The sequence below is a fragment of the Mercenaria mercenaria genome, chromosome 5 (genome assembly GCF_021730395.1).
Source record: "Mercenaria mercenaria strain notata chromosome 5, MADL_Memer_1, whole genome shotgun sequence".
NCBI classification, from domain to species: Eukaryota; Metazoa; Mollusca; class Bivalvia; order Venerida; family Veneridae; genus Mercenaria; species Mercenaria mercenaria.
The window spans coordinates 68,089,799-68,115,371 of NC_069365.1; the positions used below are offsets into that span (position 1 = coordinate 68,089,799).

The 25,573-nt window shown below is 35.3% G+C and overlaps 1 protein-coding gene across 3 annotated transcripts; it reads left to right on the forward strand.

Moving 5' to 3' along the window:
- Positions 1 to 658: 658 nt before the first annotated feature.
- Positions 659 to 23,863, forward strand: LOC123557504 (kelch-like protein 26). 3 transcript variants are annotated; one of them, XM_045348990.2, is made up of 10 exons: positions 659 to 796; positions 3,906 to 3,998; positions 8,365 to 8,489; positions 9,595 to 10,669; positions 11,280 to 11,425; positions 13,690 to 13,792; positions 16,321 to 16,515; positions 16,940 to 17,068; positions 19,560 to 19,650; positions 20,396 to 23,863. In XM_045348990.2, the coding sequence occupies exons 1-10, from the start codon at positions 748 to 750 to the stop codon at positions 20,532 to 20,534; spliced, it is 2,145 nt and encodes a 714-aa protein (XP_045204925.1). In that variant the 5' UTR covers positions 659 to 747; the 3' UTR covers positions 20,535 to 23,863. The 3 variants fall into 3 exon arrangements, with proteins under 3 accessions (XP_045204925.1, XP_045204928.1, XP_045204926.1); XM_045348991.2 differs by having other exon boundaries at positions 731 to 796; positions 8,368 to 8,489; XM_045348993.2 differs by lacking the exon at positions 3,906 to 3,998 and having other exon boundaries at positions 662 to 796.
- The last annotated feature ends 1,710 nt before the right edge of the window (positions 23,864 to 25,573 follow it).

The following is a 25,573-nucleotide window of genomic DNA, read 5'->3' on the forward strand; positions in this document are numbered from 1 at the left end:
TTATTTAATAATAAATTTGAAGAACAATGATTCATCATTCAGAACTGATTAAAAACCGCTACGACCCCTATATTGATTACTTAAAAACCGCATACATTATTTACGTTCGCGATGTCACGTACACCAATGTTTACAAATTTTGGTTAAATTTCTATCTGTTATTACCTGATCCACAAATAGGTAACATTTCGATGCCTGGTGACCCCATTTTTATCATTTGAAAAGGTTGTGTCTGCTGAACAAGAAGTACTATGATCATAAATAATATGCAAGAATCATTATACAGTCACGTTTTTTGAAAGCAAAATGATAAATCTTACACTATAATTACTGGATTTCTGTTGAAGTATCATTGAAGACTATAAATAAAAAATAAAAAATCTATAACATATTTTTGTCCTGTAATTTATATTTTCTTGTTTTCAGTAGGCAATACACTAGCTTTCAAATGGTACAGTACCAAAATTATATGAGCTTGCCATAGACATTAATGCAACTAAAAGGATAAAACCTATGCTAGATGGCTTAAAAGTAGCTTAAACATAAAAAGTGTAGCAGTGACATATTGTAAAAACAGAATTAAGTCACGAACGATAAAGTGTTGTCAGTTCTTGTCTTCTTGACGGGCCTCATCATGATCCAATATAGTGGTGTTATACCCAAAATGACGGAAGTGCGCATTATGTTTATTTTTACGGGTGTCTTGCCTACTAGACAGAATAATGTGAAACAAATTTTAAGATATTAATGACCCTTAATGCCGTTAAAAGAATGGCAACAGGAAGAAGTTCCGTTGGTAGGTGATATGCATGCTTTCTGAGTGATAATTTTTCTTTAGCATTGCAAATAGAAGGAAACCATCCGCCTGATCTCTCCAAGTGATACAGTATTCGGATATGTAGTAGAGGTGCTTTTGTGTTCTGTTTTCAGGCAGATGTATGCATTAAAGATGCATTTAACCTCAGAGATATATACTTTATTTGTTTTCTTTCATTCCATATCATAGGAGACTTGTAAAGGAGTGTGCATGATTGGCTCATTAAAAAATTATTGAATTGCCCAGACACTTCAGAAAGTAGGAAGGTCCGGTAATTAGGCCTCTAGACCCAGAGTCTAGAGGTCCAGTAATCAATATACTTGTACGGTTTTGTGCTATGTTACCAATGTATGTGGTAATTGCAGGGGATAAGCTGTAATTAGATGTCATAAAGTTGCCATTATTACATCTATAGATTTTGTAAGTAGCGGTAAATAGAATCAGTTCCCAGTGCAAAATATCTTGGTGTTGACGTAACAGCAGATTTAAGTTGGAATACACATATCACTAGAATATCTTCAAATGCTAATAAAACTTTTGGCTTTATAAAACGAAACATCACAACAAGTAATGAAAACGTCAAAACATTAGCATACAAAACTCTTGTCCGTCCGCAGTTGGAATATGCGTCTAACATCTGGCACCCGTACACCCAAGCAAACACACATAAAATAGAAATGGTTCAGTGTCGTGCACTTCAATGGGTAACAGGTGATTTCTCACCTCTCTCCAGTGTTACTGAAATGCAGGGAAGACTGGGTTATCTTTATCTTTTAATGATTGTTCTTGCTAATCACACTTACAATGCTAACATTCTTTTAGCCTGTTCTCACCTTAGCTGATGTTGGACCCATTAGTCTTTTACAACTCTTTCTATTAGTAACTAATAAGTTGACGAGCACCCCATGTCTATAACACTCGGAAGAGGAGTTGACATTATTAGACAGATAGATAGATAGATAGAAATATTTTGTTAGAAATAGTTTTGACTCTGGCAGGGAAAACACATAGAATATGACATTTTATCAGCATTTTCTGTTAGTCAATATAATTTACTTCAGCAATAAAAACAAATTCAGCAGATTATGAGCGCTATTCAAATTTGAAACACTAAAGAAAAGCGTAAGTTAATTATTATTTTAATCCTTCAGTCCCGAGAAAAACATGAAATTCCATTACTACGCGCAAATGAGTATTTACTTTTAACAGTTTATCAAATATGCGATTGTGTTTTTCCCAGGTTTAAAGGATCTAAAACATTTCTGTTTCCCACCACTTGCAATGAATGTAAATTTTAAACCATAAAAATCAAATGCAAGTTTTTGAAATCATCACCTGTTTTTGCTAGTTAAATGGAAGTTTCCTGTCTGCAAATACCATTCAAGTATTCATATTGATTACTGGACCTCTAGACAGCCTTACATGGGTTGTCTAAGGGTCCGATAACTGGACCTCTAGACTCGGGTCAAGAGGTCCGGTTACCAGACTCCTAGCAACTGCCTAGAATGTAATGTTGCAGTACTTGGTACAAAAAAGCACTTTTAATTGGACTCATAAAGTGACGAAATCTATAAAATTCTTAGATAGAATAACTATAATATGCAGGGTTTCTTTATTGGCAAACATATTCAAAATAGTTGAGCATGCTGTCCTTCTGACAGCTCTATTGATTGTAAGTAGTTAATAGTAATATATATTTTTATAGTTATTAGATAGTGGTTTTATTAGAAATTAAAGGTGTTTTTTGCTTGGAAATTATGTTTCTGAAACACAATACGAGGATCTTAACTAAAATTACTATGGTCATCTTTCTATATGTATACCAAACACACCTAACCAACACATAGATAACCGTTCATTAATTTAGCAAGATGTAAATACACTCTTATACATGTATATCAGCTTGCTTTCTTTTGCCGGGCTGCTGCTGTACAGTACCTATTCTATATCAGTGTCGAAAAGCAGTTTAAAATATTGTTATCTATAGAGGCTGGTGTTTTGCTCAAGTTATGCTCTCTGTTTCAAGTTTAGTCTTTTATGAATTAATTTTTTGGGAAAAATTATTTGTCTATTTACCAAACAAATTATGGTAAATAATCATTTCTTGTATTTTAAGATTTTTATGCATGCAGATAAAACACAAATCAACAATAGTGCCCCTTGATAACAATTATAGTATTAATTTCTATACAGTTGCTCTTCCTTTTTATGGCATGAAATGATTTTCAAAAACAATGTTCAAATCACCTAGGTGAAATAACACCCAGAGAGGCACTTGGATTCCTCCTCTACCATCAAAAGCAGCAAATCTCAACCTGACCTGTAATTGCGTGTCTGATGAGAACCCAACCCTTCCCTCCACCGTAAAATAATGGTACAAATGACCACCATTATAAAAAAGTAGATAATGTGTCATGTGCAAGACCCAAACCCTCAACTCAAAGGTCAAAGGTCACAGAGGTCAAAGATTTTATTTCTTTTTCTTGTCTGGTCTGTGACTTCTTTGTAGATGAACAAATATTCAAATACTTGAGATAGCTTGGCATAAACATTATAACAAGAAAAATTGTCTGAAAAACAATTCAGCATTGGGAACATGGCTGAGACTGGAGTAAGATCACACAGAAAAAGTGAAAGACATGTTGGAAATGTTTTGTCTGCCGAAAATGATTTAAATTTAGAATCTTTTACTGTTCAGCCCAATTTATCAGTGCTTGAAAACTGTTGAAAAGTAGTCCTGAAATTAAAGGGATAAGTCCTTAGAAAGTCCTAAAATGTTTGCTTAGTTGGTCAGTGTGACCCTGTTTTAACAAAGTATGATTTTTCATTCCTGCTTTTATTTGGGAAAATTTTATAAATGCAAAGTTTAGCTTTTTGGATGAGAAAACCCAGTAAATAATGACAAAATACCAGAAATTTCACCTAAAATCATGTATAAGTTTTTGACAGTTCTACATGTAGTAAATGTCATTTCATTCATTTTGAAAAATAAATTTCTGAACCAAAATTCTAGAATTTCATACAAATTTTTGAAAGTTTGCTGCATTGAGCAAGTATTTTGGTTGACAAGTTATTATTGTAACTGTAGGGGGAAGGTGTCCTCTATCGAGGGAGTCTGTGTTAGAGAGGATTGAGTTGAGACAACAGGAGTTACTACTTAAACTTGATGCTGTAGAGAAAGGTGAGAACTTGTTACTGTAAAGTCAATCTGATTAAAATCAGCTCCTCAATAATCTACACTTGAGCTTCTTGTATGAGAAGATTGAGATTTTAATCAGATTGCTGTAAAATCAGAAACATTCATTGAGGGATTCATCTTGTTAATAGTCCTTTTTTTTGCTTCACTGTACAAAGTATTAAACTAAGGAGAGCTGACCTACTCACCTTGCGTTTGGCATTCAGATTAAAGTTCTGATGCACTGTCTTCTTTATTATCAATAGATTTGCTTTTAAAATAGTTGTCGTTAGGTCAAAAGGTCAAGGTCACAGTGATCTTGACACTGAAAACGGTTTCAATGAAGCAAAGCAAAGAACATTTGGCCTACAGTTGTCAAACTTCTTCGGATGATTGCATGTGGTCAGTTTATGTGCGGATCGGTAGGTCAAAGGTCAAGGTCACATTGATCTATAGAAAAAATTTCCACCCAGTAGCTTGAGAACCCTTTAGCCTACCACCTTTACACTTCATAGGATGATTGCATGTGTTCAGTACATGATCTCTATTATTTTAGGTGGCAGTAGGTCAAAGGTCAAGGTCACATTGATATTGAGACTAAAAACAGTTTCCTCTGGATAACTAAAGAATGTTTTTGTTTACAGTCTACAGACTTCATAGGATGATTACCTGTAGTTAGTTGATTGCTCCTACTTTGTTAGGGTCAGTAGGTCAAAGGTCAAGGTCAAAGTGGTCTTATGACTGAGAATGTGAAATGTAGGAGTTTACAAACAGGCAAGAAAATAGTTGAGTGTGATGTCTCCTCGAAGATTTTATTTTTTTCTAAAAAGTTATTGCGGAAACTAAAGTGTTAATTACCTAAATTTTAAAGGAAAAATTTATGGCTTGCCTGAAGAGTAAACCTCGCAGGTTTTTTTTTCCTTCTAAAAAGGGGCCATAAATAGGCCCCTTCCTCTCAGAAAATTTCTTTTAAATCATGCAGTTTTCCACAAAAATTGACTTTAAATCGGGTTTTTTATTCCCCTTTGCCCAAATACCAAGCTATTTTTTTCCCCAAATCACAGGCCTGGGCCCCTTCCCCTCCTGGTAAAAAAACCTCTTCCTCGTCATAGTTTACTTTTCTTTTTTTTTCGAAAATTTGGTCACATGAGATTGATCTTTTCAACTTGTAAATTGATCAGGCAAAAAGACATGCTCATGTTCAATTGTAATTCACCTTCCAGTAAAAAACACAGTTCCAAGTTCTTAGCTCAGTTATTCTAAGAATAGTCTCAGTTATTCTACCTATCATGGTGTCGGCCTCGCACCTTAAAGTTTTGCTTGCAAGTACCTATAGCTATCATTTAATGGCATATAACTTTGAAACTTATTTTTTATTTTTAGCTCACCTGTCAGGTAGTGACAAGGTAAGCTTTTGTGATCGCCTTTCGTCCGTCATCTGTCTGTTCACAATTTCATGTGAACACAAAAGAGACCAATTTTGCAACTGATTTTAATCAGCCTTGCACACAACTTGTATTGGCATAATATCTCGGTTCCAAAAACTGGCCAGATCATCATGGGTTCCAGAGTTATGGAACCTTAAGGGCCAAAATTTGCTATTTTGGCTTTTGCAGCCATATAAAGACTTCATTTATGGTTTGATTTGATACAGACTTGCAAAATATCTTTAACAACAATAGATCTTAGATTCCATGATGAATCCGTCAGATCCAATCGTAGGTTCCAGAGTTACGTCCACTGATTGGCCCCTCAAAGAGCCAAAATTTGTTAATTTTTACCTTGTGAACATGCTAGAAGTGACATTTTACATTCAGTTTTAAGTACACTTACATACAACTTAAGTCACAATAAGATCTTGATTCCTTTCGAAAACCGGTTAGATTCCATCATGGGTTCTAGAGTTACTGCTCCTGAAAAAGTCAAAATTTTCTATTTTGGCCCTTCCAGTGTATAGAGGTTTCATTTATGCTTTGATTTGATACAGACTTGAACAGAATGTTTATCTTGATGATCTGTAGGCCAAGTTCGAAACTTGGTCATGTGGGGTCCAAAACTAGGTCACCAGGTGAAATCAAAGGAAAAGCTTGTTAACACCCTAGAGGCCACATTTATGACACTATCTTCATGAATCTTAGACAGAATGTTTATCTTGATGATTCCTAAGCCAAGTTCAAAACTGGGTCATATGGGATCAAAAACTATGTCACTTGGTCAAATTAAAGGAATAGCTTGTTAACACTCTTGAGGCCACATTTATGACCCTGTTTTCATGAAACTTGGTCAGAATGTTTATCTTGGTGATTCCTAGGCTAAGTTAGAAACTGGGTCATTTGGAATCAAAAACTAGGTTACCTGCTCATATCAAAGGAAAAGCTTGTTAACACTCAAGATGCCATATTTATGACCCTATCTTCATGAAACTTGGTAAGAATGTTTAACTTGATGATTCCTAAGCCAAGCTGGAAATTGGGTCATGTGGGTCAAAAACTAGGTCACCACTCAAATCAAAGGAAAAGCTTATTAACACTGTAGAGCCTACTAGAGGCCACATTTATGACTTTGTCTTCATGAAACTTGGTCAGAATGTTTATCTTTATGATTCCTAGGCCAAGTTTAACAGGTGAGCGATATAGGGTCACCATGACCCACTTGTTAAATTTTGGTGTCCAAAGTTGGAAGAATTTTTCGAATGACGCCATTTTGTTAACGTTTTTTGGTACGCTTTTCTTTCCATACAAAATTTACAATGAATGCAAATATTTACTATTTAAATCATAATGATAATAAATGTTACAGAGCTGTTTATGGCTGAAAAAATTGTGTTATTTTAATTATGCAGGAGACTTTTTGACCAAACTGACATCCACTTAAGAAAAATAAACCAGATTCTGCATTTTCGTAGACAGAGAATGCATTTAAGATGAACTAGTTTTCTTTTTGGGTGAAGCATACCATTTCTTTGAATTTGCTTGTTGCCTTAGAGTATACTTAGTTGTAGGTTTGTTCTTATAACAGTATTTAGCTCACCTGAGCACAAAGGTGAGCTTTTATGATTGCTCACTGTCCGTCGTCCGCCACACTTCCCTTTAAACAACACCTCCTCCTAAATCACCAGGCCAATTTTGATGAAACTTCACAGGATCTTTCTTGGACCATCCTCTTTAAAATTGTTCAAAGAATTGAATTCCATACTGAACTCAAGTTGCCATGGCAACCGAAAGGAAAAAATTAAAAAAATCTTCTTGTCCAAAACCACAGGTCATAGGGCTTTGATTGGTATGTGGCATCATCTAGTGGTCCTCTACCAAAATTGTTCAAATTATCCCCCTAGGGTCAAATATGGCCCTGCCCCGGCGTTCACATGGTTTATATAGACTTATATAGGCAAAGGCAAAAACTTTGAAAATCGTCTTGTCCAAAACCACAAAGCCTAGGGCTTTGATATTTGGTATGTACATGTAGCATCATCTAAGGACCATGACCTACTCACCTAGGTTTTGTTAGTGAAGCTTAAGCAAAGAAATTTGTTTAAGCAAGCAACTAAACTCAGGTGAGCGATATAGGGCCATCATGGCCCTCCTGTTTAAGCTGAACATAAATGGTCAACATGGTTATTGTTATTTTAACTTTTCAGCTTAAAATACTGTAAAAACAACCACAAGTTAACGATTTTCACACAAGCTCTTATGATGTTGTTTTCTTCTAACACATACTTATCACATTTGTGGTTGTGGTATTTCTAAGTTCTAGTGTCACTGTGGTAAGCTATGATCTTCATTCTACTGCATGTGTGCATTCATTTGGGCTATAGCACACCGGAAAATTTGAGAGCTCTGTCAGCCAGCTTAGCTCAATAGGGAGAGCACAGATTCACGGATGTTGGGGTTGCAAGTTCGATCGTATGTTCTCTGTGACAATTTGATAGAAGACATTGTGTCTGAAATTATTCGTCCTCTCTTTCTGATTCATGTGAGGAAGTTGGCAGTTACTTGCGGAGAATAGGTCTGTGTACTGGTACAGAATCCAGGAATACTGGTTAGGTTAACTGCCGGCTGTTACATAACTGAAATAGTGTTGAAAAACAATGTAAAACCCCAAACAAAGAAACAAACAAATCTGTCTGACAGTATATACTAGTGAGTTACCGATTAGTACATTGTTGCACAGCAATCTCAGAAAATGTTTTCTGAGATTAAAAACACCACTATGGTTACTATGAAATGCATATTACCGAGGTATTTTCCTCTTGATTCTTCCCCAGAGGATCATAACATGTCATATCTACACTTGCCATGTATTTATATATTACTATCTACATATGTAACCTGTAGTGATATTGATACATGTGGTAAATATTTGTAAATTTCAGCAGTACACAATCAGAAATATGCAACACCACAGTTCAGTGACATGGTCCTTCATCAGATGTACAAGTTCTATGAGGAGGGACAGTACTGTGATTTCAGCATCAAGGTGGAGGGCAAACTTTACAAGGTACTGTTTGCTTGTTTTTCTCACCTACTAACGGGCTTTAGTTTAGTGATGTATTGTTTAAAGTAACTGACTTAGAATCACTACTCCCTCAGGTCTGTTTGAGCCCTGCTTGGTGTGTCATATGGAAAAGTCATCCAGCTGACTTTAAGAAGGTCAGTGGTTCCACCAAAGTGCTTGCCTATGCCTGAAATACTGCCCAGAGGGGCTGCTGGGCTCTTTCGCCACCACTTAAAGCTAATGATCTCACAGTCAGAATTTGATGGGACCTGCAAAATTTGTTTGAATTACTGTTTTTATCAAGCCATTGAAAATCAGAAGTTATATAGGGATTTTGCCAATGAGTTTGAGTGAATGATGGCGTTGGAATTATCCAAGTCTGATTGAACAAAGTTTGACTGTATTTCTGTTGTTGTGACTTAATACCCAACCAAATAAATCTTCCTGACATTGTTGATAATGTCTAGTTCATTTAAGGGGGTTTTATCAGGTTTGGAATACAGGCTGATATAACCAATCGATAGCCTAGTGGTAGAACGTCTTCTTCAAGTGCGGTAGGATGTGGGTTCGATCCCTTGCCGCGTCATACCACTGTAACCAAAGAAGTGAAAAATGGTACCAGTAGCTCCCTTACTTGATGCTCAGCATTAAAAGGGAAACTGGCTTCTCTTCTGTCATACCCTCATGGTGATGGATTCCATCAGGAATGAGATGTCGAGAGTGATTAATATAAGTTGTAGAACTTCCTTCACAATCGACCTAAAATAAATTATGTATAAACTGAATCGAACAACTTGGCACTCACTTTTGTCAAATTTGTATAAAATATACTCATTGATTACCTAATAAAAGATAATCCCAGAAAAGTGGATCACCAGTTTATTTCTAGAGTAGGTATGATATTTAAATATGAAATGTTTAAAGTTGTTCACTAGATAACTGAAAGTAACTCTGGAACATCTTTGCATATTTTATTTCAGGCATTGGGCTAATTGAAGTATTTGTCTGATGCGGCCTTCCATATGTAAATTGATATGTTTATTGCCAAACTGTTTTGATTTGAGACCAATTGTCTTTTTCAATCTTTTAATCATGGATTTATGTACAGGTCCATCGTCTTGTGCTGGCCAGTTCAAGTGATTATTTCCGTGCCATGCTGTCACATGATATGGTCGAGACACGTGAAGAGTGCACCGATTTGAAAGGGATGACGATAAAAGGGGTGGAACCATTGATAGAATATGCATACACAGGGAAACTGGAGTTAACGTTAGATAACATACATCATGTTATATCAGGGGCAACATTTCTACAAATTTCTGCAGCAATAGATCTATGTGTAAACTTCTTGAAAGAGAATATGACCTTCGAAAATGCAGACGAGCTCTTAAAAATAGGAGATATGTTCAATGTGCCTTCACTTAGAGAGTATTACAGGGCCTATTTATTGAAAAATTTCCTCAAGTTTGTAGAATCTGATACGTTTCTAAATATAGATGCAGATTCATTAGCTGATTACTTATCTGATGATGCACTCATTACGACATCGGAATCGATGTTGTTCCACCATTGTCTACGCTGGTATGATCAGGATGCCAAAAATAGGGAAAAAGATGCATACAAAGTATTTGAGAAAGTAAGAATGACGCATGATAGATCGCCGTTGATACACTTTGCATCAAATCATGAATTATTTCAAAAGAATCAAAAGTGTAAGGATATATTAGAGTTTTCTGAGCAGTATTTGAATAATAATTCAAAACGTTACATTGATAATACTTCATTTAGAACAAAAGTTAGATCTGTGCGACAGACCATAGTTCAGGTGGGTGGGGTAATGGAAACTCATGAAGACTACGATACATTCCGTGATATGTTAAACCAACCTTCTGATGAACGTTGCGGCTGGAATATGAATAATTACTTTCATCCCGATCTAAAAGCCTGGTTCGCGCTCGGAAATGTGGGTAATTTTTCTTCGCGTCGATCTCACCAGCAGTTTGTGGAAGTTAATGGGTGTGGTGTGATGGTGGGAGGATACGAATATCATGTGACAGGGGAAAATGTTAGTAAGATGTGTATAAAAGATGTGATGATGTTTACAGCCCAGGGACAATTTGACATCTGTGATATGCCTGATCTCCTTCATGAACGAGCAAGACATGCTGCTGTATATCTAGATGGTAAGTTATTATTAACAGACATTTGGCTATTTAAACAAAATTGAGGTATTGTCACCAACCATAGCAGGTATTTTACTTTTCATTTAAGTTCTCAACAGTTTCTTAATGTAAAACATTTTTTCTGTGTCAAATTAAAGTGTTTTATTTTTCATGGTTCGGTGTCATGACTGTGCCATATATATACTTTTTTTCAGTCTATAAATTTGTGTCTTCAGCTTGTTATTTTCAGGCTATAATTGTACTATATATTCAAATTTTCAGACTTCAATTTGCTTTTTTTTTCAGGCTGAATTTATGCCATCAGTTTGGCATTTCAGTCTGTATTTATGCCATATGTTCACTTTATGCCATGCTTCAGGCTGTATTTTCTACTATTTATGCCATATATTGAGTTTATGCCATCAGTTTGGCATTTCAGGCTGTGGCTGTTTTTATGCCATGTATTCAGTTTATGCCATAAATTTGGCATTTCAGGTTGTATTTATGCCATATATATTCAGTTTATGCAATCAGTTTGGCATTTCAGTCAGTATTTATGTCATATATCTAGTTTATGCCATCAGTTGAGTATTTTAGGCTGTATTTATGCCTTTTATATTCGTTTTTTCAGGGTGTATTTATGCTATAGCTGGAAAAGATGATCGTCAGACACTAAAGTCTGTAGAGAAATTGGACTGCCATAATGAAGAATGGAGTTATGTGAAACCACTGCCAAGAAAACTTTTTGATCATGCAGCAGTTGCTTGTAATGGAAAAGTAAGTGAATTTAGTCTTAATAATGCTGCAGATTTTATAATCTTGCTTGGCTAAGTTTTTTTTTCAGTTGTTCATGCACTACATTGTATTTTGTAGTGTTGAAAATCATTCAATCAGAAATGACACTTTTGGCCACACAATTATCCCTTGGAAATAAAAACTTTGCAGTTAGACTGGAATTCTGTCTCGGCAGTTGTAAAGGTTCAACATACCGTAAATGGTTGCAATATTGCCTGAGACAAAGGAAAGTTGTGTACAGGTTGTCTGTTCTTTAGCTGTGATTGCTTACTTATAACAGTGAAAAATGAAATATTTCATAATTCATTGATCTTGGTTTACTTCACTACCCATTTTTAGCTCACCTGAGCAATGCTCAGGCGAGTTATTGTGATCGCTCGATGTCCGGTGTCCGTCGTCTGTCGTCTGGCGTCCGTCAACACTTAGCTTGTGTATGCGATAGAGGCTGTATTTTTCAACTGATTTTCATGAAATTTTGTCAGAATGATTACCTTTATGAAATCTAGGCCAAGGTCGAAAATGGGTCATCTGGGGTCAAAAACTAGGTCACTAGGTCAAATAAAAAAAAACCTTGTGTATGCGATAAAGGCTGTATTTTTCAGTTGATCTTCATGAATTTTGGTCAGAATGATAACCTTGATGAAATCTAGGCCTAGTACGAAAAAGGGTCATCTGGGGTCAAAAACTAGGTCACTAGGTCAAATCAAAGAAAAACTTTGTGTATGCGATAGAGGCTGTATTTTTCAACCTGTCTTCATGAAATTTGGTCAGAATAATTACCTTGATGAAGTCTAGCTCGAGTTCGAAAATGGGTCATCTGGGATCAAAAACTAGGTCAAATCAAAGAAAAACCTTGTGTATGCGATAGAGGCTGTATTTTTCAATTTTGATCAGAATGTTTGTCTGGATGAAATTTTGGTTGAGTTTGAATATGGGTCATCTGGGGTCAAAAACTAGGTCACTAGGTCAAATCAAAGAAAAATGTTTATCTGGATGAAATCTAGGTCGAGTTTGAATATGGGTCATCTGGGCTCAAAAACTAGGTCACCCAGTTAAATTAAAGAAAAACCTTGTGTACGCAATAGGGGCTGCTTTTTACACTGGATATTCATAAAATTTAGTCAGAATGATTGCCTTGATGAAATCTAGGTCAAGTTCGAATATGGGTCATCTATGGTAAAAAAGTAGGTCACTAGGTCAAATCAAAGAAAAACTTTGTGTATGCGATAGAGACTGTATTTTTCAGTTGATCTTCATGAAATTTGGTTAGAATGATAGCATTTATGAAATCAAGGTTGAGTTTGATTATGGGTCATCTGGGGTCAAAAACTAGGTCGCTAGGACAAATCAAAGAAAAACGTTTTGTATGCGATAGAGGCTGTATTTTTTCAATTGAGGTTCATGAAATTTAGTCAGAATGATTACCTTTATGAAATCTAGGTCAGTTTCGAATATTGCTCATCTGGGGTCAAAAACTTGTTACTAGGTCAAATCAAAGAAAAACCTTGTGTATGCAATAGGGACTGCTTTTTGCACTGGATCTTCATAAAATTAAGTCAGAATGGTTGCCTTGATGAAATCGAGGTCATGTTTGAATATGGGTGATCTTGGGTAAAAAACAAGGTCACTATGTCTAATCCAAAGAAAAACCTTGTGTATATTATAGAGGCTGTATTTTTCAATTGATCTTCATGAAATTTGGTCAGAATGATTGCCTTGATAAAATCTAGGTCAAGTAAAAAGACTCAAGTTTGAATATGGGTCATCTGGGGTCAAAAACTAGGTCACTAGGTCATATCAAGGAAAATACTTGTTTCAACTCTAGAGACCACATTTTTGGTCCAATCTTAATGAAAATTGGCCAGAATATTTGTTTCCATGAAATCACGAAGTCAAACATGTTTACACTGTTATGGTGTGTTTCTCAGGTGAGCAACCAAGGGCCATCTTGGCCCTCTTGTTGTAAAAGTATGGCAGTTAAGACATTTGATGTGCCAAATGTGAAATGAATAATATCTGGGGAAAAAGAACAACCGCAAGAAATTAAGTTAAAAGAAAGCACATAAAATATGGTTACTGCGGTACAAACAGTTCAACAACATTTGAACTTTTAAGTACAAACTGACTTAAATGACATGCTAACAAGACTTTGTTCAAGAAATAACATTTTCATCAAATTTAACACTTTCAAATGATCTTATTTCCAAAGGCTTACTTTCATTGACATAATGCTTTCGTTATGTCAGGTGTATGTAAGTGGTGGAGCAGAATTCAAGGATGCCAAGAAGAGCCTCTGGTGCTATGATCCTCAGCGAAATAACTGGAACAAACGGAAAGATATGAACTGTGGTAAGTTTTTTTGTCTTATCCGATACACAGTATTGATTCTGTCCAGTTAAGGGTGAAGATTACATTAAAACTGAGTGTTTTTACTGGTGGAGGAGGACAAAGTGTCCTCCAATTGGCATTATCATTTCAGGCATGTGATGGCACCTGGGTAGAAACAGCAGCATTTTGCAAGTCAGATGGATTGCTTAGTAACATGACTACAGCTACCTTTTCAAAAAAACAGACTATTGACATCCAGATGAAATGAAATTCCCTGAATTTTTCAAATTTTAAGATTTCCTCAACAGATCTAAAAATTACCGAACAATGCTCTTGTCTTGAATAAAAAAATCCACAACTTTTCTCCCCTGACTCTTGGGAACCAGACAAAACTGGTGACCAGTTACTCTCTAAGGTTATGAAAAAAAAAATCCTTGTCACTGCCTAATACTCATGATGGTCTTGTTTTAATGCTGTTACAGTGTAACACTGCTAGCTTGAGCACTGTTGGCTCAAGCATGAGGGTTTCCTGAAGCAACTTACATGGTCCCTGATTGGTTTTCTTATACTGTTTATGTTTGGATTGCTAGAAACTCGGATAAAGTTAATATTTTTCTCTTCTCACGACTGAACAGTAAATATTTCAAAAAAAAAATTAAGCTGATAACAATTTTATCATAACCTCAGTGGGTAATGGGTCGCCAGTGAGCTTTTAGCTCACCTGAACCAAAAGTTCAGGGTGATCTATTGTGATGGGGCTGTGTCCGTTGTCCCTCGTCAGATGTTAGCTTTTCACCTTTAAACAACTTCTTCTCAACAACTGCGTGATGGATCATCACCAAACTTGATCTGTACAATCCTTGTAAAAGTCCTCTCTCAAATTTGTTACCATTCATGATTCAGTATGTCATACATATATTCAAGGTCAAATCATCAGTTTCAGGTGATTGACCTAGGGCCAGTTTGGCCCTGTTGTTTGAAAGACAAGCTATAGGGATGTATGGAGACCAACAGTCTGAATTTTTTTCCTGTAAAATAATGTCTTAGAATTTTATGACTGGTTTTAATTTACTGTACAGTGTCAGAAAAGTGAAGCCACCATGTTTTTATTTTAGTACTACAGTATTTAGTTGTCTGTAATACTATTTGTTAGCTTGACTATTCAAAGAATAGTCTAGCTGTTTTACTCACCCTGGCATCGGCGTCAGCGTCACATCTTGGTTAAAGTTTTGCATGCAAGTACATATGGCTATTATTTAAAGGCATATAGCTTTGAAACTTATTTTTTTTTCTAGGTCAATTACCAACCTCACTAGATCAGGTCCCATAACTCTGACATGTATTTTTGCCAAATTATGCCCCCTTTTGGACTAAGAAAATCCTGGTTAAAGTTTTACATGCAAGTTACTATCTCCAAAACTAATGCAGATATTGAATTGAAACTTCACGTGAGTCTTCGGGGTTATAAAACTAGGTTATAGCATCAAGTCCCATAACCCTGACATGTATTTTGGCCAAATTATGCCCCCTTTTGGACTAAGAAAATCCTGGTTAAAGTTTTACATGCAAGTTACTATCTCCAAAACTAATGCAGATATCGAATTGAAACTTCAGAGCATGTCTTCAGGGTTATAAATCTAAGTGTTAGCATCAAGTCCCATAACTCTGACATGTATTTTGGCCAAACTATGCCCACTTTTGGACTTAGAACATCCTGGTTAAAGTTTTGCATGCAAGTTATGATCTCCAAAACTAATGCAGCTCTATAGATATTTTAACATTTAGGGTACTATTCCTGCTTCTGGGACAACAATTCAGTTAGTCGAGCATTGGCTGTCTTACGGACAGCTCTTGTTTTATAAGACGGGGTCCTTTCATTACTTCAAAATGGACAGTATTTTGCAGATCTTTTTATGCCCCCGAAGGGAGGCATATAGTTTTTGAACCGTCTGTCGGTCTGTCCGCAATTTTCTTGTCCGGTCCATATCTTTGTCATCCATGGATGGATTTTCAAGTAACTTGGCCTGAATGTGTACCACAGTAAGACGACATGTCGCGCGCAAGACCCAGGTCTGTAGCTCAAAGGTCAAGGTCACCTTTAGACGTTAAAGGTCATATTTCATGATAGTGCAATGATGGGCATGTCCGGTCCATATCTTTGTCATTCATGCATGAATTTTAAAATAACTACGCATGAATGTGTGGCACAGTAAGACCCGTCGCGTGCAAGACCCAGGTCCGTAGGTCAAAGGTCCTAAACTCTAACATCGGCCATAGCTATTCATTAAAAGTGCCATCGGGGGCATGTGTCATCCTATGGAGACAGCTCTTGTTATAATTGCTTTAGGTAAATGACACTGACTCACTTATTAGAGGCGGCAATACAATAGGTCTGTTTTTAAGAAGAAAAACCTTGTCCTGTAGGCAAGTAAATAACATTATTCAAGAAAAAAACACCAAATATTAATGTTAAATATGCAATAAAATTGTATACTTTGTAAATACTTAGCTCAGCTGACCTTGGTCCAAAGTTTTACTTCTTATTACAGCTCGTGCAGGTCACGGTACGGTATGCTTAGACTCAAAATTGTATGTTGCTGGTGGGTACAATGGCAACAGGGAGGCAACTAACCCTGACGGTAATCTCAGGTGCTTGGTATCAGTAGAACAATACTCTGTGGAGACCAATCAGTGGACAAAAATGTCCGCCATGAAACACGGTATAGCCTTCTTCACCATGACTGGTAAGAAAATGTTCTCGTATTTTACTATGGGATGAGTATATAACAGACATGGTTTTGGCACAGTAACAATTCTAAAATTTCATTAGTTACAATGGTTTAGAAGAAATATGGCTGATCAGCTTAGTCCATAGGTCTCAAGATGGAAACAACAGCTCACCCAGTGAAAAGCAAATGAACTGAACTTAATAGAATTGATTAGCTGTATTCATAAGGTTTTTTCAGATGTATTACACATCATGAACTGAACAACAGGTGTTTAATTTAGGTGGAGGCCTACGGTCAAAATCCAAATGAAAGATACTCCTGGAACGTTTAGATGGACTTAATGTGGTATCCTTGGACTAAGTGTATGATTATTTAAATTTCCAGTGTACATATAGTGGTACAGTGGAGACAGACTGTATGAACTTTATTATATTTTCAGTGTTAGATGGACGTATGGTGGTACTTGGAGGTGTGGATTCTGCAGGCCGTCTCACACAGTATATGCACGAATATCTACAGGACCAGGATGGATGGAAGATATTTGGAGAACTCCCTAGACCATTAAAAAGTAATTAATTGTCTCTATTCTTCATTAGAATAATGTCAACCACCTGTAAACATATATCACCTAGTTCTAAATACTAACTTTTTCTCATTTCCGATTGAAGAAATAACAGTGTATTTTACCCATGAATAAAGATCACTTGTAAATAAAAATCACATTTTGACACCCACAAACATAATCTGACTGTATATAGTAGAAAATTTAAGAAGGCTTAGTTCAGGTGTAATAAACATACTGTAAAGTTTCACTTGCTGACTGCTCTGTTGAAAACAATCATGTTTTTAAATTTGGTTGAACAGATAATGCAAGATCTGACACTGTTCTCTGGGAAGGCAAGAAAATGAATATAGTTTGTAAATTTTCATTAGTGTACAAAATACATGGACTTCGTTAGGGTATGAAATACCTTAGCGTGTGGAGGTCAAAGGCTTTCATGTCTGCTGTATGTTCCGTAAGGTTTCAAGTTTATTTTAAAGGTGGTTAATCAGATTTTGGTTACCTAGTGGATTTGTTTAAAACTTAATCAATTGATCATTTACATTTATTTGTGTTTTACACTTATGTGTGTTCACTAACGTCAGATCTTCACTGGAAGAACTTTTAAAACTTGATTTTCCTATCCTGGTTGCCCAACCAAGGTAGCGTTATTTTAGCATAAGTATGAATTAAATAAACATACTTTGCCTAAGGAATAATATAAATATAAGCACTATTGTATTAAAGTTGTCCAATAGTCTCCCTTTCTCTGTCTTGGTTGCAGAACCAAGATGGATAAACTTGCCTTCATTTCAGGTAGTATTAATATCCCAGTATTTATCAGATGTAAAAGTGAAAGTAAAAATTATATTGAAATGAAAGGAAATAGACCATTTTAAATACTTTTATATCAAAGGGAGATAATTACAAAATTTCATAAAAAGTAATGAAAAATACATTTCTGATAGGGATCTTATTCTATATTATGGGCCCTTTTGTTCCTTAAATATATTTCTGACAGATTATATAAATACTGAATAATGTCATAAAATGCTGCTCTATTGACTTCCTTTAAAAACAATTCTAATATGCTTGTTTCTCATGTTTACGTGCAATGACATCATATTTTTGTTGCGACCAAGAAAGAACGCTAATATATTTTATCTATTGTTTTATATTAAGAGCATGTTAGAATCGAAATAATTTATAGCAAAACTGTGTTTTAACACTATTTATACACTCGGGTGGTAATATGTCGAACAAATAATTTCTCTCGGGCTACACCCTCGTGAAATTATTACTCCCAATATATAACCACCCATGGTGCATGAATAGCGTTAAAGCACTCTTTTGCTATAAATTATTTCTTAAATCAAGCAGCTGTCTGAAGAGATGTTGTGCAATATTACATGCTTAAAAAAAGTACTATTGTCAGTATACACATGAACTTACACTGTTAAGAGTCATAAAGGGAGGTAATAAAAACAGTGGAATGACTAATACTTCCAAAGGGAGGTAATAAAAACAGTGGAATGACTAATACTTCCAAAGGGAGGTAATAAAAACAGTGGAATGACTAATACTTCCATCTATGTTAATCAGTAATTATACATTTGACAGATGTATGAGGAAACAGTGTGAACAAGAAACTGATATATTTCATGTTTAATACAAAAAAATTTGGCAGCCATATTATAAACAAAAGGCATTATGACCCTTTAGAACTAGACTATATATTTCAAATCAAATGGAATCTACTCAAAATTTGACACATTTCTTATATTTGTAATTTTATTGTCTTAAGTATGTGAAATGACAAACGTTTCATCATGTAATGCAACACAAATTTTTCGTGGGCAACATTCGGTAAAATGAAAGTATCTTTTATGCATGATGTACGTTAACAAAAATGACCAGTCTAGCATTGTAAACTAAGGAATATTCTGTTTTAATAGTCTGGGTTGGTAATTTCACTGGAATAGGAATGCCATACTGCATATATGACAAATTTCACCAAGGCTTTATTTAGCAGTTTCATGGTTACCAACCTTGTTTGAAATGTTAACCTTTATACTGACCACTGAGCTCAGTTTATTCTGCCATTGCGACCAGTGTGTAGATAATGATTAGCCTGCACATCTGTGCAGTCTGAGCATAATCTGCACTGTTTGCTATTTAGTCAGTATTTTTGTGGTAAGCAGCCCCTTTTGAAAGTTAATGGTACTGTTCAGATTGAAAGATGGACAAGTTCATTATAGAAATTTAGCAGGGTAAGGGTTAAGAATTCTGCGAAGCATGTTTGTGTTTTAAAATATGATGCAGGTTAAATATTTTGAATTCACAAATGGTGTGCTTATTAGCAAAATGAAACCATCGTGAACAATACCTGAAATACAGTGCTGTATTTAGCTTCATTGAAAGAAATGCATTTGGACTGTTTGAAGAAAAATCGTATCTAAAACTGTGCCATGAAATTGCAATCTTTTTACTAAGGTAATTGTATGTACATGTATTACAGATGCAAGTTGTGGTGCTGTTGTAGTCAAGTTGACTGATACAGGTTGTATGGAAGATGAGACAGACGACATAAAGGATGAATATAGAGATATGTGAGTACTAGATTCTTACATTAAAAATTATGATTCAGGTATTTTTGCATTGGAACACGAAGTTATGAAGTAGTCAGAATTGACATAACTGTACTATGAATTTGTATAAATATATTCAAGTTAAAATTTTTCTCAAAAAGTAAAGCTGCCAGCAGTAATAAGATTAGAAATATTTTATGATAGAACAGACAGGGCACAAAAAGGCTAATTGAAGAAAGACACACTGAAAATTCTGTACTGAGCATGTAAAAGAGATTAATTAGTGTTGTTAAGATTGGTTTTATTGCATTGTGTCAGCTACGTCTTACTACGTTTCATTCAATGTAATTCTGTAGAGGAAACACCAGGGCCAAGTTGTTCGAAACTTTAACAAGGGATTAAGCTAACAATTGATTAACTTTTAGGGCTGTATTTCAACATTTTAAATGACTTAGAAAAATAAAGTTATGAGTTAAGGATTATATGTGCTTAAATGTCTTTACAGTAAAAACAAACCATCATACTAGTGTATCCAACAAGGACAAATATTTTAAATAAAAATTTAACCGACTTTTAGTTTAACAGCCTGTTAAAGTTTCGAACATCTGGGCCCAGATTGTTGTACAGGGGATATTTCTGTGTACAGATTGATTTCTTACGAATTTTATCATATCTCTGATTTTGTGTAAGTTATTTTACTGTTTGGATGCCATTGAATGAGGTTATACATTTTATACATTGATGATAATGTTACATGTATTTTCAGTTTTGAAGACTATGAGCTGGAAAATATGGATGCTGCTGAACAGGAGTCCAGAAATCAGTCGAGAATGATGATGGAAAACTTCGATCCTGGAGACTACCTGCTAGATGATGAAGATAGCCCTGGAGACTGGGGCTGTTGATCGTGAGGGGCTGTTTACATAACGCTTGGCATAAAGATCTGCCCACATTTGAGAGGAAATGGTTTGATATGTTGAAATGATAGCTCCTCAGAGTTGGGAGTGATTTGATTTTGCAAGGTCTGGTAAGACTGTGATCTGAAATCAGAATCGAAAAATAGCAACATGTGCTATTGTCTGTGTGTTTAATAATAAGATTGCAATAAGCTGCTAGTTTTGGAAAGTTTAATACAGGTTGTGTAATATTTTCTTCCACATGTATTGTACATGATTTCTATAAATTGCAGGTCAGTATTTTTGTGATATGCACAGCCAGTTATCATGTTTACTGAGACTGACTGGAGGAGAGCAGTCATGTTAAAATTGGTATTAAGTGAAGTGCTAATGATAGTACATGTATTTAGAATTTATAACTCAGCAAACTATGCAGTTTATAAGTTGTTGATGCTACATATTTAAAATGAGTGAAATTTCATTCTAATATGACTAACAATGCTTTAATCATCACAACAATGTTATGTTGACATCACAACAACGTGATATTTTGCACCATGTATGCATCAAGAAATAGCGCTTTCAAATTTCATGAAATATTTTACTTATTAACATGTTTTAAACGAAATGTTACATTGCACAAATGTGTTGATTAATTTAAACACATACTGAGTTAATTTGCTTTTCTAAATAATTCGGAATAATTTTCGCCCGAACTGAACACTGCCGCAAGACGTATAACAATTTCCAGTCCTGGCATGTATAAACAACGACCTACAAGTGGGCCATGCTTACACGAAGAAACAGTTCCATCCTATTTGATCAATTTTACATTAAAGAACATATTAGAATTGAAATAATTTATAGCAAAACAGTGCTTTATCACTATACACTCGGGCCGTTATACGTTGTTCGAAATAATTTCACGAGGACTGTGTCCTTGTGAAATTATTATGCCCGACGTAGAACTGCCCATCATGTATAAATAGTGATAAAGCACTGTTTTGCTATAAATTATTTCTTAATTAGTAATATTTGTCCTACATGTACTAAACATTTATTGACAGTCAAGAAATGTAGGTTTCAGTTTAATAAAAGTTGTGGTTTGTAACAAAATCCTACAAATCTGTAAGATATGATTTCCTACATACAGGAAGGGTGTGTTCTGTGTTTCACCTGCACTTACTGATTCAGAAATGGGTGACTTGTCCTTAATATTGATTTTAAATATATTTTTTTCTATTATTTGTGGAAGACTGTATATATCACAAGTTGTAGAATGGAGATACCTTGCTCCTTGGTATCTGTTTTGTTACTGCCTAAGCTGTTAAGCTGAAGTGTAATATTTCAGTTTGCTCAAGTGAATTCTTTTTACAATAAAGGATGACTGACCAGTAGAGGGAACCTTGTCTTTCAGGGGTGGGTAGGACATTTTGTTGATCGATTTTGCAAAAAAAAATACAGAGACCTTTCTTGGCAGAATATTCCCAACACAAGAAAACAGTACTGTATAAGTCTGTAAACTTAGCCATGAGAATAAGGAGAGGAGAAGCTAATCCATTCACATCTTCAGATAATTTGTTTTTACTGTGTTTGTATTGGAAGTGTATTGGATGATTATGGTTTTTGTTGTGTTCCTATATAAAAAAAAGAATAATCTCAGCTTATTATGTATGCATATAAATTAATTGATACTATTATAAATAGGAAATGATGTATTTCAAGTCATATCATGTCTTAATGTTATGAAGCGATATGTTACGATTTTTGTACATGTGTAGTGAAACAGTTGAAGAATTTTATGTTGTTGAAGTATATGTTGTGGATGTTTTTAAGAAGGATTTGAGGTCTTTTGAATCAAAGTAATCACTGTCTGTTTGTATATACCCTGTAGAGTAAACTTGGGTTCTCAAAATTAATGTTTTATAATTGTGCTTTGATTGCAATCTAACTATAGTGATCTTCCTAAAAGTTAGATCTGAAGACAGCCTATTCAAATTCATCTTCTGTAGAATTTGATTTCCAATATTGCTATTTTTATTATCATCAGTCTGTTTTTAGTTGAACCAATCAGAAAACTCGTTTCAATTAGCATTTGGTTAAAAGGGACTGGACTTAGATTTTGGCTAAAATAATTTTTCTTTAGAATAAAAATTTTGTCATATGAACATAAGAACATGAAATTTTGTTTCTAAACTGTCTTAAAAAATGTGAAAGCAAGAAAAAAATCATGCCAGAGTCTGGAATTGAACCTGGGCTGCTGCGGCAATAAATATTTTTCTGTGTACTTGACCAATACACCACAGAAAAGCACGTAAGCATGTAATTATCGATGGTTGAATATAAAGCTTTATAAATTAAGGCAGTTTACCTCCGGTATCTCTTACAAACGCTTTTCAGTTTTGAATGGAAAAATAGGAAAAACAACTATTCTCGTGTGTTAATATAAGCTTACTTATTAGAATTGTAAACCCGTACGTGATAAACACATATCGAAGACTGGACTCACAGGTTAAATATAGATTTTTCTAAACTGCTTTCACTTTCAAAATGTTGAAAGCAAGGCTCTGATTGATGAAGGGGTGTCTCAATAGCCTGTCCTACGATCCAATGTGTGTAGCATTAATTGGAGATGATTTTAATCAGATTGGTTTTAATTGTCTACATGTTTTAGTGTATGTATCAATGAGTACATGTATGTTGTTGAAAAAAAGTATTTTTATCATTAAGGGGTCCTTGAATGAGTGGTTAAGGTCACTGACTTTGAATCACTTGCTACACACTGATGTGTGTTCATAGCTCAAGTGGGGCACTGAATGTTTGCAAAAACTCTTAAATAATCATGTGTGTCCTGATACCTTGTGTTTGCCAAAACAGTGAAGAATTTTGTATGTCTGGATACACTTTTTTTTGTGGGTGTTAACTTGGTTCCACTATGGTTTCAAAAACACATTCATCTTACCCATATTGAGGGCCCTGTGCAAAACTATTTTAACTACATATAGATGAAGAAGATACAATAGTTTTGTGTTGATCCCATGAACAATTTATCCAAGCATAAAACTTTAGTTTGAGTTGACCAGATCCTCACTAGTGCTATGTTCAAGTGAATGCTATGTAACAACATTTCAAGTATATTTTTGGATGCATTAGGGTACAGGTAATGTGGATTTATTTTCAGGAGTATATGAATTTATATAATGTTAGGAAGGGTGTTTGCTAATAAATATATTGAAAATTGAGTGAATGTTTACTTGTATGTGAATCTGCTTGTATAAGAATTACATTTGACGGAATTTGTTAATAAATTAGCTCATACTGTGAGTGTTTTCTCTTCAGTTCTGTTTGGTTTCATTTTACATCTATGTGATTAAGGCAGTGAATCAAGGCGTGTGTTGGCATCTATGTAAAACCACTGCAATGACTTCACTAAGTTTTTAAAGCACGACTTGTACAAAGGAATGACAATTTTAGCTCCTTAACTAATAGGAACTTAGCAGTTGTTTGCCACCATTTATAAAAATCTTATAAAATTATCTTGTCAAGTAGGACAGGGTCAGATTTAATTGAACTTCACCAGATGGTTTCTTTGTGGTCCTCTAAGGTTTATACAACTGGAATCAGTATCTGGAGAAGTATGGTTGTTATAGCAATAAAAAGAAGAAAATAAAAACTCCCTAAAATCTCTGAATCCACTGATAGTTGAACAAATATGTATGCTAAATAGCACCATCTTTATTAACATATGTCAAATACAAATTGTAACTCACTTGAGGCAACAGTGTACAGTGTCACTTACTTTACATATGCAGAAAAAATAACACTTCTTTTCTGAAAGTGGCCTCCGTGGCCGAGTGGTTAAGGTCGCTGACTTCAAATCACTTGCCCCTCATCGATGTGGGTTCGAGCCTCACTCGGGGCGTTGAATTCTTCATGTGAGGAAGCCATCCAGCTGGCTTATGGAAGGTCGGTGGTTCTACCCAGGTGCCCGCTCGTGATGAAATAGTGCACGGAGGGGCACCTGGGGTCTTCCTCCGCCATTAAAGCTGGAAAGTCGCCATATGACCTATCATGTGCCGGTGCGACGTTAATTCCAACAACATTCTTTTCTGAAACCAGGATAGCTTAATCCTTTATAGTATCTAATGACCTTGTGTTGAACGTATACAAGTTACGACACTGGGGTCATATTTCTTCCATAGAAACATCTTAAAGATCTATGAAGCCATCTTTATTTAATTTATCTGGGTCATGTACATAAGGTATGTAGCAATAGGTGTGTATCAGACTTGTACGAAGGACATCATGGTCTAAAGAACGGTCCGCTCCTATGGTCCTTTGTTATTCTTAATCTTTTATAGGGGATTTAAGAAAACTGTCTCTGAAACCACAACAACATAGATATTTGATATGCAGTTACACCAATGAACCAGTATTGGGATCTTTTGGCCTTAACTCGGTTGCAACCAGTTCTACATGGAATAAAAAATCCAGGTGGAAATAACCACAAAATATCGAGTCTAAAGTGATGATCGACACTGCAATATACAGGTAGCTTACCTCTGTCAGACAATCAAATACCCTCCAAAACGACCTTAAATCTTTAGAAAAGTGGGAGTTAGACAGGGATCTGGAATTCAGTATCGCCAAATGACAAGTTATCCACATCACAAGAAGGAAACGTCGTATCCCCTCGCCTGCATAATACACTTCTAGAATCTGTCACCTCAACAAATTACCTTGGCGGGATATCTCAAACGGTCAACAGGTGTCCGGCTCATTACTCTGCCATTCATCAAGGGAATTTGAAATTATTTGGCTTAAATGTTTCCCAAAATAAGACAACGTGTCATGCGCAAGATTCAGACCCCTAGCTCTAAGGTCAAGGTCATATATAGAGGTTTAAGGTTAACAAGATTTGTTTTTTGCCCAGTCCATAACTCTGCCATCGATAAAGGGATTTTAAAATTACTTGGCATAAATGTTCCCTAAGATGAAACGTCATGCGCAAGACTTAGACCTCTAGCTCCAAGGTCAATGTCACTATT

Coding starts and splice junctions, on each gene's coding strand:
- LOC123557504 (XM_045348990.2), top strand. CDS start 748: ATGACCCTTAATGCCGTTAAAAGAATGGCAACAGGAAGAAGTTCCGTT. Junction 17,069..19,559: donor ACTCCCTAGACCATTAAAAA/GTAATTAATTGT, acceptor CATGTATTACAG/ATGCAAGTTGTGGTGCTGTT. Junction 19,651..20,395: donor AAGGATGAATATAGAGATAT/GTGAGTACTAGA, acceptor ATGTATTTTCAG/TTTTGAAGACTATGAGCTGG.